Source organism: Medicago sativa, chromosome 8 (assembly GCF_051527215.1).
Source record: "Medicago sativa cultivar Bolivia chromosome 8, Bolivia_mono, whole genome shotgun sequence".
NCBI lineage: Eukaryota > Viridiplantae > Streptophyta > Magnoliopsida > Fabales > Fabaceae > Medicago > Medicago sativa.
The window spans coordinates 60,074,287-60,087,585 of NC_140756.1; the positions used below are offsets into that span (position 1 = coordinate 60,074,287).

Genomic DNA, 13,299 nt, shown 5'->3' on the forward strand with positions numbered 1-13,299 from the left:
GTAACACTTAAGCCAATAAGTGCTTATGTAGGAAGCAAAATCATAAACAGTGATGCGTCAAAATCTTAACCGGTGCTAACAAAATACTTCCTTAGAGATGAAGTATTATGATTAGAGTAGTTCTTACTTCTTCTAAATCGTTCTTGATTTAATTGCTAACCAAAAAACCAACTTAGATTGTTAATATGCATGTGTATCTCTTAATTTTAAGCTTTAATAACTTGCTCCAGTTGTGAGAAACTATGAGAAACATTGCTTACTCTTAAGGGGCTTGTTATACTCCTTCCGTTTCAAATTGAATATTGCTCTTCTTGAATGCTTGTTCTCTCACCTCTCGTCCAATGTTCACACTCAATAGTGTACAAGAGATATGATGTCGAATATTGTAAATCAATAAAGGGTTAAATATGTATTTGGTCCCTATAAATATGTCAACTTTTCGTTTTAGTCCCTCTAAAATTTTCCTTCAACTTTTAGTCCCTATAAAATTTTCAATCACTACTTTTGGTCCCTATTTTTAATTTAATTTTTGTATTTTTTAATGAAATTGTGCAGAAATGTGTAAAGTATTCTAAAAAAAATTTCCTAAAAAAAATTAGAATTTTTTAACAAAACACAAATTAAATATGAATTTTTAACCTTAAAACATATAAAAATTCATATTAAATTCATGTTTTGTTAAAAAATTCTGAATTTTTTTTGAAGTGATTCTTATAATATGTTGAATTTTTCTGGAAAATTTTATTAAATAATATGAATTCTACATATGAGTTTACTTTAAAAGTGGGACCAAAAGTGAAGATTGAAAATTTTATAGGGACTAAAAGTTGAAGGAAAATTTTAGAGGGACTAAAACGAAAAGTTGACATATTTATAGGGACCAAAAACATATTTAACCCATCAATAAATGTGAGTTCTTAATTCAAAAATGAATTCTCTCGGTTAAGATATCTTTGCATTCACGCACTGAATGCATTGGCGAGAGTTAAATTTGATAGGACACTTAACAAAACTGCAAATTTTAATCTTCTTTTAAAATCTAAATTACCAAACTTAATATCTAAACCGCCCAATTATCAACTATATCTTGAATACATGAATTCAAGATATCCTTCCAGCAAAGAATATTGATCCCATTAATTCAGGGATCCAAATTGCATAAATAACATATACATTTAAAAGAAAATACAGATTAATATACAAAACAAAGATTAGTAACATAAATTTATGCAATCTTCACACAAAAAATTGGTTTATCTCTTCTTAATATACCATCAAAACATAAAAAAGAACACATAAATAAAATTCTCAAACAGGCAAAATTCCTTGCCTTTTTCCTCTATCAATTTTACCAAGTGAAAATCTTCCATTAGAAAACGATCTCTTCATTGCAATTGGACTCATAACACAATGCAACACTCTTCTTTTGTACCTTGATTTACTACTTTCTCCTTGTGATATCTTTGATGAACCAACATCCATTGAACATCCTTCTTCACAAAAATCTTCATCTTCATTCATATTCAACACATCTCCAATTGAAAAACCATTTTGAAATGAATGATCCATAGACACTGACCTTCCGATCGATTCACAAACTTCATCTCTAATTTCAATTATTCTTTCTCTTCCTTGCAAATTACATAAATCACTAAAAGCGCGCAATGAAGGCGCCTTCGACTCAACTCTACTATGATGCATCATTGCTTCTTCCACAACTATTTGTTGCTCTTCTTGAAAAGTTTCATTTCTTGAAGGAAGTTCTATAACCGTAGCCGGAACTTGAACATGATGTGTTGAAGCATTCAAAGTGAATACGCTAGAACGACATAGAGGACAACTCGAGTTAGATTTGAGCCATGTATCAATACAAGGAAGATGAAAAACATGGTTACACATTGGTAAAAGTCTAACACTTTCATCATCTTGAAACTCACTTAGACAAACTGAACAATCTGTGACAGCAGTACTAAAAAAAGCATCTCCTTTTTTGTATTTAAAAACTGCAATGGATTTTATTTGAGCATCATCTAAACCAAAGGTTGAAACTTGACAGTTTTCGCGGCGATTTTGTTGGATTTCATCAACTGGGTCAGTGGTGTTTCTTCTTGAAGATTCTCTGTGACCACAATATTTAGATATTAGTGTGTAATAAGTTAGTAGTAAAAAAGCAGTGGCTAAAACTCCCAAAATTGCAATAACAAGAGGAGAGAAATATGGTTTTGAATCATCATCAGGGTATTGAAATGGTGGAGGTGGTGGAGGAGTGTAAACTATATAGCACCATTGTGGACAATACACGCTACAAAATCCTTGAGAACAATCTTTGCTGTTTATGTAAGGAATCCATGTTGTTGGATAATTGGGACGCGACATTGAGACACTAAACACCAAGATTTAAAACTACAATCGAGTTGCGATTCTTGATATTGCAGAGAATCGAAGTTATATACACACACGATGTGACTTAGTCACAACGCGACAAAGAAATGTAAATATTTGATGTCGCGGCCCAGATCGCAGTTGTGAACTCTTTGTAGAAACCCTGCTAAATACTATTCTATGAACAAATCCTTTTTGGGTAGTGGAAAATGAAAAGAAGCTCTTACAAATAAAGCAAGAAGTTGTAAACAAACTTCTTCAATAAGAAAATATGTACAAAGCTTATATATTACATTATTGTCAAAACAATGATTGGAAGCATAGGTTAAAGATAAGGGGAAATGGTGTTGTACATTATTTGTGGTAGAGAAAGGATAAAGAATAGTAGGCTCAAGGCACAGAAAAACTTGCTAGAAAACAAGTTTGGTTGAAAGGAAGAGAAAACGTGAGAAAGGGGTCAGAGGCTTATATTGAAAGCAAGGCAAAGACAAGGAAAATGGGATTTCTTAACTTTTCTTTTCCATATTAGTACTTTTTCTTTTTCTGTTCAAAGCTTTTTCTATTCACTAGTAGTTCATCTTTCTTGGTTATGTTTGTTGACTAATAAAGGAGGTGTGTGCTTGTGTACTTTGGTGTGTTGGTGTTGGTTGAGAAATTTAATAAAATGTTCAATGATTTTAACTCTAATAATATTTATGTTCTATTGCTATATTTTTCTCTATTAACCTTCTGATTCGCAAGAAAAATAACTATGGTAATTCGAAACTCGGCTAAAAAATAAATAAAGTTTGGTCAACGATTGATTGATTTTAGAAGTTAATGATTGTTTCAGTCAGGATTTAAAACCAGATAATCTTCGACCAATTAGACATTAATTGAAAGTCATGAATTGTTTGAGTGCTGCAACATGTTTATATCATACTATACTATTAAATTGCTTTGAGTTCACGACATGTAACTTGTGAACTAAAATACTTATGAATCAAGAATTTCATTAATTGCTTGAATTGCTATTTGTGGATCTGATTTTGCCGTCAAAATTAGTTGTACCTGACACGGTAAGAAGCTGAGTTATGCTAGAAATTTTATTACTTTATGAATTAAATGCATCATTTGGGCTAGGCTTGTATGCATAAATTAAACAAAGAAGTTTTTAAATACCAGAGAAATGTGTTCATGACTTTGCCACGTGGCATAACAATGTTCATTGAATTAGAGTTTTTTTTTTTTTTGTATAAATTAACTTCGAATCTATTTGTTGGGACACTTGAACTTTTGCTATGTAGTGGTAAAATATGGTTATGGTGCTTTGGTGTCACTCTCTCTTTTGTGTTACTATTCTATTATTTTCTACTTTGCATATATTCTCCCCATTATCCCAACAATTGTTATCTTTCACTTCCCGAACTTAAGGCAAGTCTAGGACTAGGACTAACTTTAGCGTAAAGAAATATTCCATTATTAAGCTATAATTAACAAAAGTGTTAGTCCACATGACAATTTGAGAGCACAATCATAACTAAATAAAGGTGAAGAGAATAAACAGATGTATTATTTCAAGAGTAAATTACACCCCCCTCAAGTTGTTTGAATTACACTTCCCTCCATTCTTATGTTAAAATATACACCCCCTCCCTTGAAAAATAAAATTTACACTCCCCTCCCTTATGAGATGCTTGAATTACAACTCCCTCCCTTAATAATTAAATATGCACTACACTTTAATCTATTTTAACATAAACAAATATTTTTATGATATATAATAATTTTGAACCATCATTTAAAAAAAAATTAACTCATTTCTTTATAATTTAAATGTCAATGATAATTAAATTTAAATATTTTGTTATTGATTTGATAATTTAAAGTATAAAATTAACTTTTAAATAACCATGCTTGATTGTCTTTAGTAATTTTTCACACATTTTTATTTTATTTTTGATTGTTTCATATTTTATAATAGGGTTTAAAACTACATGTTAATGAAATTGTGAATAAAAAATAGCGAAAATTTGTATTTAATTTTTTATTATATTAAAATAGACCCGCAATACTATTTTTTCGAAATGTTAGATTATTATTATTTTTCTAGATTATTTGAAATGAAAAATCAATATTGAGGGAGTAAAATGTAGATTTTAATATAGGGGGGGGGGGGGGGGGGGGGGGAAATGTAATTTAAGCTTCTCTTAGGGGAGATGAGTGAAAAGTTTTCTAATATGTTTAAAATAAGAGGGGAAGAGAGTGTATATTTTAACATAAGAGGGGAGGAGAGTATAATTCAAGCATCTTTGAAGGGAGGGGAGTGTAATTTACTCTTATTTCAATAACTTATGCTACAACAATTTAAAGGGTTAACACAACTCAAATATATGATAAATTATGTCATGTAAATGGTTAATGGAGAAATCAAACATAACTTTTAAGTAATCAAACTACATATAGTAGATAGTTTAAACATCTAAAAATATTATATGTTTAACCACGTTTAAATCTGTGGTTAACGAAGTTAATTAGTGGTAAATGAATTTCAAATGTAATTAACCACATATCCATTAATTAAATTTTGGTAAATAAGATTTAGTTGTGATAATTGTAAATGAGAGAAAATGTTTTTTTTTTTGAAAAATAATTTATGTAGTTATTAATTTAAAGATCATTTTCGAGTGTACCATAACGTTCCTTATTTAATGGTATAACCAATAAAGTAGTTCAAGTCCACTTTCAAATAGTTAAAATTTCACTAAGCAACCACTTGGATTATTGACGTATCATTCATGAAGTCCCTCTATCACCACTCATTTAGATTAATCTCCACCAATCAATTGAGAATATATTGCATCTTATAATGACCTTAGTACCACGGTTTGGTAGTATAAATTGGGTTGAAACTCAATATATTTTCATCAATCAAAGAGTAGTATTTTTTTTAAGAACATTGTATGTTTGTTTCATTTCTAGCTCTGATCTATTTAAATTGTACTACCATTTACATGTGAAAGTTGTCTAAATTTTGTTTGAGAAACATCATTCATTGTGAACAAACCAAAACCGTGTATGTGTGTTTAATTTTGTAAGACTTTAATGAGTAAACCATCAAATTGATTCTTGTTTTTGTAAGTCACTTTCAAATTAGTCTCCGACTCTATTAGTTTTTTCATCATATGACAAAAATATTTGAACCTGATTTAAAAGATAAGATAACATAAGAAAGATAAACATAAATTTATCGTAATTTTCCCGCTTTAAAGTCATTGAATCTCAATCCACGATATATTTTTCTTCTTGCTGATGTGTCTTTAATCCAAGAAGCCACGCCATTACCATATAGTTAGGCATGATATTTAAGACTCCACTTGGCATTGTAGTGGGTCTAGGCTATTCCATGTCCTATATGGTCTTTGTAACAAGGGACATGGCTACATATTTCAGTTAAATGAACTGTGGGTCTAGCCATCTTGTAGTAACTACAAAATAATGTGAACTTGTCTTGTTTTATTTCCTTTCCTTTAATACACTTCAATTTTCAACTCTTTATCAGCCACATATCACTTTCAAATGGTTTGGATCAAATTGAACTTGCTTCCACAAACACACCAACACTTGCATAGTTGCGATAAACGACGAATACTATGTTTTGTAAGAAGCATAGTATTTGATGTGAATTAATGGAAATTATACAAGAAGCACTAGTAATAATAAAATCAATAGCCTAGACCCACCACATTAAGATTGTGTAAGATTGTGTAAGTTTGTACATGCTTGCTAACCTGAGATTAAGAAGCACTAGTAATAATAAAATATCAAACTAATTTGCTCCAGCATTAACCTCATGAACCGTTTAAACGAATCCAACTAAAATTTCTCCTACATATTTAAGATACTCATTTTTGTTAGAAAATACACCATCCGATCCTATTTACAAGAGAACATTTGGTTAACAACAGTTATGTATTTGGTTAAAAAATTAGACTGGATGCATCCATTTTTGTTGACTCAAATGTCTCTTATAAATAGGACCGAAATGAGTATATAATATAAAAAATAATAAGAATGTTTAGTCATATGGACAAGAGGTCATGTTAAAAAAAAAACATGGACAAGAGGCAACACGTGTATTTAATGCTTTGAATGTTGTATCAACAAGGGTCATGTTAACATGTATCCTTAACCCTAAGGATACATGTTAAAGGTTCTACAAATATTAATTATTTATTGAGAAAAATTTATTATCAAAATTTTAAGAAATAAATTTACAAAATTTTCAACCCATAATTTTCATCTTTGGTACATTATCATGTGCTCCTAGGGGAGATGTTTCCTATCAATAATATTAAGGGCTTTACGGGGGTTAGGTAACTCAAATAGTTTGAGTTAAATGTTAAGGAGATGGAGGTATTGAGTTCTAACCCAAAGAAATAAGTAAATATTAATTTAACAATATTAACTACATCTCTCCTCTACGATAAATTGAGAGAAATAATATTTGTACAATTATTTTGTGATAACTTTGAAATAACTTTATCTCTCATACTCTCGTTGTGTTTTTATTCTCTCTATCTCTCTCTCTCTCTCTCTATTGTTTTTTCAAAAGAAATAATATTTGTACAACCATTTTGTGACAATTTTTTGACAACTTTCTCTCTAATACTCAAATTATGTTCTTATTCTCTCTCTCTCTCTCTCTCTCTCTTCTCTCTCTCTCTCTCTCTCTCTCTCTCTCTCTCTCTCTCTCTCTCTCTGAATATATATTGTTTTTGTCCAATAAAAAGAGAGAAAAATGAAGTTGTCACCAAAGTTGTCTCAAATGGTTGTTCAAATATCACTACTCTTTTTTCAATAAGAATAGTGAAAATGAATGTTGCTCCAATAGTTGTCGCAAACTAATTGTACAATTTTTTTTTGAAGAGGCTTGTATAAATATCATTAATCAAAATTAATAACTATGTGTGTTGTAATGTGTTGCCTCTTGTCTCATATATTAAACATTTCACTACTAGTTTTTATACTATATTTTTTAGATCTTCTTAACGAGTGTCTCCAGAACACTCTTTAAACATTCTAAAATAAACAATTATTATTTAAAAAAGTAAAATATTTCGATTTCCATTATGTTGAATACACATATTTTTCATAAATACTTATCACTTACAATCTTTAAAAAGTGTTCTGGAAACACTCGTTAACAATTTCCTATTTTTTAACGGTTGCATCATAGTTGCGTTCGGCCATAAACTACTTGTAGCAAAATAATATCTCATGTCACCGACAATTTTCCTAGAGTATATATACAACAACCCTATGCCTATCCTCCTAAATAGAAAATTGGGTCTCTAACAAATATTTTGATTCTTGATGAATTTTGTTTCTTATTCATTTGTTTTATCTCTTTTGTAAAGGGGTTCGGTTAATAAAAAGTGAATAAATAAATCGAATTTTATATTCTTAATTCTTCTGAATCTTTGCACAATCGTTCCAATATTGGGTCTCTAACTCAAACACAAAGGACACAACTCAACTTTGATTGAATTCAAAACCAAAACTAAAATGAGCGAGAGGAGTTCAAATAGCCTAACAGTACCACAACCTCTTAAATCAAAATTTAACTAATTTCATAAGTTTGTGGCATCTAAGACTCAAGTTCGCATGGCGCACACAAGTCTGGACGATAAATAAAAATGGAGATTTGGGGTCTCTAAGGCTTAACTTGAGTACAAACCAAGTAAGAAAAATGCAACTACTGAAGCAAGAAAAAACTAATTGTAAAAGATCTTTAGTAAGGCTAATACGATAACTCACATGAAGCTAAGGAGCATGATCGGTTCTTATTAGAAGTCTTCAACAAAACCAACAAAGGTGCTATGACACACAATTAGGATGTAAGAATGATCTCGTCAAAACAAGACGGACAAGGAGTGTGACTAATTATTGTCAAAGTGGGGATAATATCTTTCAAAATCAACTATGATAATAATACATATTGGTAGAGGTGTAAGTGGTTCGGACAAAACCAACGAAACCGAAAGTACAAGTCGAACCAAACCGAAAAAATATCCGACCTTGTTTGGTTCAGTTTGAAACCGATCCAAACCAATCGAAACCGATCTAATTTGGTTTGGTTCATGGTTTTTCATTTCAAGATCCGTGAAACCGATGAACCAATCCGATGATAACCACACTCCTTATTTTACTAATATTATCCTACCTCACACAAACTTATGGTTAGACCCAAAATTAAACATAAGGTACTTTTTAATCCATTGATTATGTTTTAATTTTAGGATGTTTTTTTTGGAATTTTTGTGTTTGTTGATGAATGATGCATGTATGGATCATGAATGATTGGAATATTTGAGTTTGATGAAATTGTTTTTAAAGAATGATGGATGGATGAATCTTGGATCATATGTATGAAATATTGAGTAAGGTTAGTTATAAAAAGTTGTTTGAAAAATAGAGAACATGAAAAAACAAAATATGAAATACGATTATACAAAGTTCTATGAAATATTCTGTGAGAATATGAATTTTTTTTTAATTGTATTTTTAAATAAACCGATCAACCGAACCAATCTAAACCGAACCAAACCGATTAATTTGGTTCGGTTTCTTTTTTAAAAAACAGTGAAAACCGAACAAATCCAAACCGATGAATGTTTCATCGGTTCGGACATTTTTTTTACTGAAAACCAATCCAAACTGAACCGTTACATTGGCATAAGAGGAGGTAATTTCACAAAGTCAAGTTTGACCAATTACCAACAACGTACGTAACTATGCTTAGTGTTTTGAGAAATATATATGCATCAAGGAGTCTTGACATTTTTGCATGTTGATATAATATTACGATGAAAACAAATGATAATGTATTATAAAAAAGTAGAATGAAAATGCTACATATTTCTAGATTGTTATGATAATGTCTAGATAGCTAACAACTTAGAAACATCTATAACAACGTCTTTAAAAAAAAAAAACTCTATAACAACGTAAGTACGTAACCTACAAAAGTCAACCAACAAGTTGAATTATTTTTCTTCTACACATAAATTTAGATATATATTTGAAAAATGGTGAAGATTGTGCGAGATTCAAAATATATATTTGGAAAGTCGTAAATCTTGATGTACTCCCTTCGTTTCAAAATACATGTCCAAGTCAATCACTTCACATATGCCAATGCACAATTTTTTTTTTGAAACGGCAAATATTATTCTCGTCGAGTAGATGCAAGATGCACAAAACTCGCAGAAAGATAACGAAATACAAAATGATGCCGCATATATACGGAACACCAAAAACCCAACAAAGCACTAAATAGATGGCATCAATCAATGAGGCCGAAATATACTTGGTGGCAGCAAGCATACCCCTGCCTCATCTGTGAACAATTTTGACCGTTAATATCTTTAATTATCTTAAGTAAAAAATTATAAAAATTTAATATTTTAAAAATATTTGTCGAGACAAATCAAACAACATCCTACATGCTAATATTTGTATTTATACATTAGTAAAAAAGAATGGTCAAAATAAGTCAAGTGAATAGTGCACATTGCAAAAATTGGACATGAATTTTGAAACGGAGGGAGTATTAACAAGGAAGTATTCAGAAATTTCAATAAACGGGATAAATTAAGATCATTTATCATAACAACGTTTCCTTCAAAAAAAATCATTTATCATAACAACCTAGAAACATCTATAACAACGTAACCTAAAAAAGTCAACCAATGAGTTGAATTATTTTTCTTCTACAAATAAATTTAGATATATATTTTAAGGAAAATGCTAGATATCAAGAATGAATTTTCTTGATGGATTCAAGAATGACATGGAAGAATAATCACCCTTAGATTTCAATCTTATTTATTAAAGTTTCATAACAAAAAAATACATAACACCCACCACCCCATGGTTTCCGGCCAGGCTGAGATTTTATTGGCTAACATTAATTTCGGGACAATTTCTTGATAAAATCTTTCTTGATATATAGCATTGCTCATATTTTAAAACAAAAATGCTAAATATAGCAAAGATTTGTGTCCCGAAGCATCACGAAGTGACCTTCTTTCTACCTGCACATGTGTTCTCTCTTGTCCAAAACTTCTCTGTTCCATTTTCTTTATTTTATTTTTCAATTTTCAACATCACCGTCCATTTATCAAGTATTTCACTATAAAGCTGCCATTTTATCTCATGTGGTAATCTCATTTTTCAACACTTTACTTTGGCAACTTAATATCACAAAATGACAAGAAGAATCTGTTGGAACAAAATATGTTTAACAATGAACCTCAAAGAGTTTTGATGATAACAAGGTATTAAAAATTGTAAATTGGACTAGCTAATATTTGTTCAAGTGTACAGGACCACAGTTAAAAAGTTACTTCATTAATTGGTTCTGAATGAGCAAATAAAGAGCAAAAGAAAATGAAGCTTAGACGATTCTGAAGGCAATACGCTCCTGAAAGTGGAAAGCGCTCCTGAAGTCAAGCTGCTCCTGAAGAAAGTAAAACGCGCTCCTGAAGAAATAGTGCTCCTGAAGACAAGAGGTCCAGAAGCCACATTATCAGAAGCTGCATCATCAGAAGCTGAAGAAGCTGCCTCATCAGAAGTCATTTCACCAGAAGCTGAAGATCAACTGGATTTGCAGAAGATTCAAAGATTGAAGAATCTACACTGCAAAAGCTGTCTATTGGACTCGAAAACACAGCAGAAAATTAGTGGAACTTTGCAACGGTCATTTCAAAGGTGTTTGAAGGCATGTGCTTGCAATTTTGGACGAAAGCGTTGACATTGTACCTCTGTACGAACTGTACAACCACCTTCTCCACTACTCTGTTTTGTGTCCACGCTACAAGACAAGAAAACAGCTTCAGAATACGGCTTCGCCTGCAAAGATGTTCCTTTGGATAAGGAATGGATTTCAAATTTGTTCTTCATAGGACAACAACCAAATCAGGCAAAATATCATTGGTGAAAGATCAAGCTTCGACAACGACTCTTTGGTGTGCTGGCAATTTTACAACGTCTCTTTCACACCTCTATATAAAGGAGTGAAGACTTAGAGTTTTGGTAATGCAAGAACGCTGAACGAAAGACTCACAACATTTTTACAAGTGTCAAACCTCTGCTGAAATTGTTCTGCATTCACTTAGAATTTATGTGTCTCAAAGTCATATCTTAGAAATTCTTAAGTCCATTGAGTCTGTATCTGATTTATATTGTGAGCACCTCTGATTGTATATCAAGTGTTCAACCTTAAACAATTTTCTGTGTAATTTTGTTTAGTTAGGAAGTCTCTTGCAGTTGTGCTTGAGCAGGAAGTCTCTTGATTGTGTTCTTGAGCAAAGGAAGTCTCTAGCTTGTGTGCTTGAGCAAAGGAAGTCTCTTGCTTGTGTGCTTGAGCATTTGTAATCAGATATTACTCTTAGTGAAATCTCCTTGGAAGTGCAAGGGGGACTGGACTACTTCCGGATTGTGGAAGGAACCAGTATAATTGCTTTGTGTCGTTCTTCTTCTCTCTCTCTGTTTTATTCCGCTGCATTTAGATTCTGACCATCACTTCAGAAGCTGTTTCACTTAGCTTCTGATCAGTGTGTTCAGTTTTTAGGAGAAACGAAGAATTTTTCAAAACACAATTCAACCCCCCTTCTTGTGTTTTTCTCACCTTCAGAATCCAGTGTTGAACAGTTGACCTCAGTTGTGGGTAGCATGTGACAATCGGTTCCTTTTGTTCAAACCTCTTTTTTTTTTTAATAAAAATTGAAATATATAGCAAAAATGACTGCAGTCGTGAAAAATTCGCGAGAAATCTCTCGCGAGATTTAGCATGGCTCATTTTAAAAATGGTGAAGATTGTGAGAGATTCAAAATATATATTTGGAAAGTCGTAAATCTTGATGTATAAACACTTTTAACAGTGGACTATAAGTTTGCACTAGCACAGTGATTGCACATCTAGGTGGAACAACACACGCTTAACAACCAGGACATTGTATCAATCGTGTCCTATGGAGAACTTTAATTAATTGTATTTTAACTATTGGAATAATCTTTGTTTCAACATTTTGAAAATTGTTTGTTTTCCTCCCTCAAGTGACATGAGATTCATTATAAATACCGAGACTCTTGGAAGTAAAAACATTTGATTGAACTTTTGAAGCATAAAATATTTGTTAACGAGAGTTTTCATCATATCAAAAATCATCGTATACAATTGGTTAAGTTTTAGAATTCTAAAAATTGTACCCCAATAATTAATATGAAATTTTTGGAACATATATAAACTAAGGTCAGGTATGCTCCATTTACCTATTGTTCCATTTAGTCCATTTAAGTTACGGATGTGTGACATGTGGCAAAAAAAGAATCTAAGGGTTGAGATTTAAAATAATAAAAAAAATAGTTTGTGTAATTAAAAAAAGAACAAAACAATATACCCTCCGTGTTCCTTCCTCTACCCTCTCCTCTCATGGTCGTGACTCCTCTGACCGCCGCCAATCGCCACCCTCTGATTATCCTTTCATCGTCTCTTTCCTCTCACGGTGGTATTGCCCCCACTGTGTACACCGCCGTTTCAACACTTGTTTCCCCATTCCCCCATTTCCTTCAATCTGCCCCGTCACAATACATGAAAACAAAGAGGGGAGAATTGCAGTTTTGAGAAGGTTGAACAACCACGGTTGAAAAGCGATAATATCTGATCTATAACAGCAACTATGGTTTGAAACGACGGTGATGACACGACGGTGAGAGGAAGAGGGGGGAGGGCAATGAAAGAAAGAGTATAAAGGGGATATGTTGTTATTACGGGAGAGGAACGGAGATCGGCGACGATGGACGGCGGTGGGTGGAGGATGACGGCGATGAAAGAAGGGAGAGAGGACTGAGAAGGAAAAAAACAGAAGGGAG

The 13,299-nt window shown here is 31.9% G+C and overlaps 1 protein-coding gene across 1 annotated transcript; it reads right to left on the reverse strand.

Moving 5' to 3' along the window:
* Positions 1–1,198: 1,198 nt before the first annotated feature.
* On the reverse strand, positions 1,199–3,010 carry LOC146900101 (putative RING-H2 finger protein ATL53). Its single transcript, XM_085734589.1, has one exon. The coding sequence runs from the start codon at positions 2,374–2,376 to the stop codon at positions 1,309–1,311; it is 1,068 nt and encodes a 355-aa protein (XP_085590715.1). The 5' UTR covers positions 2,377–3,010; the 3' UTR covers positions 1,199–1,308.
* Positions 3,011–13,299: the final 10,289 nt, after the last annotated feature.

Coding starts and splice junctions, on each gene's coding strand:
- LOC146900101 (XM_085734589.1), bottom strand. CDS start 2,376: ATGTCGCGTCCCAATTATCCAACAACATGGATTCCTTACATAAACAGC.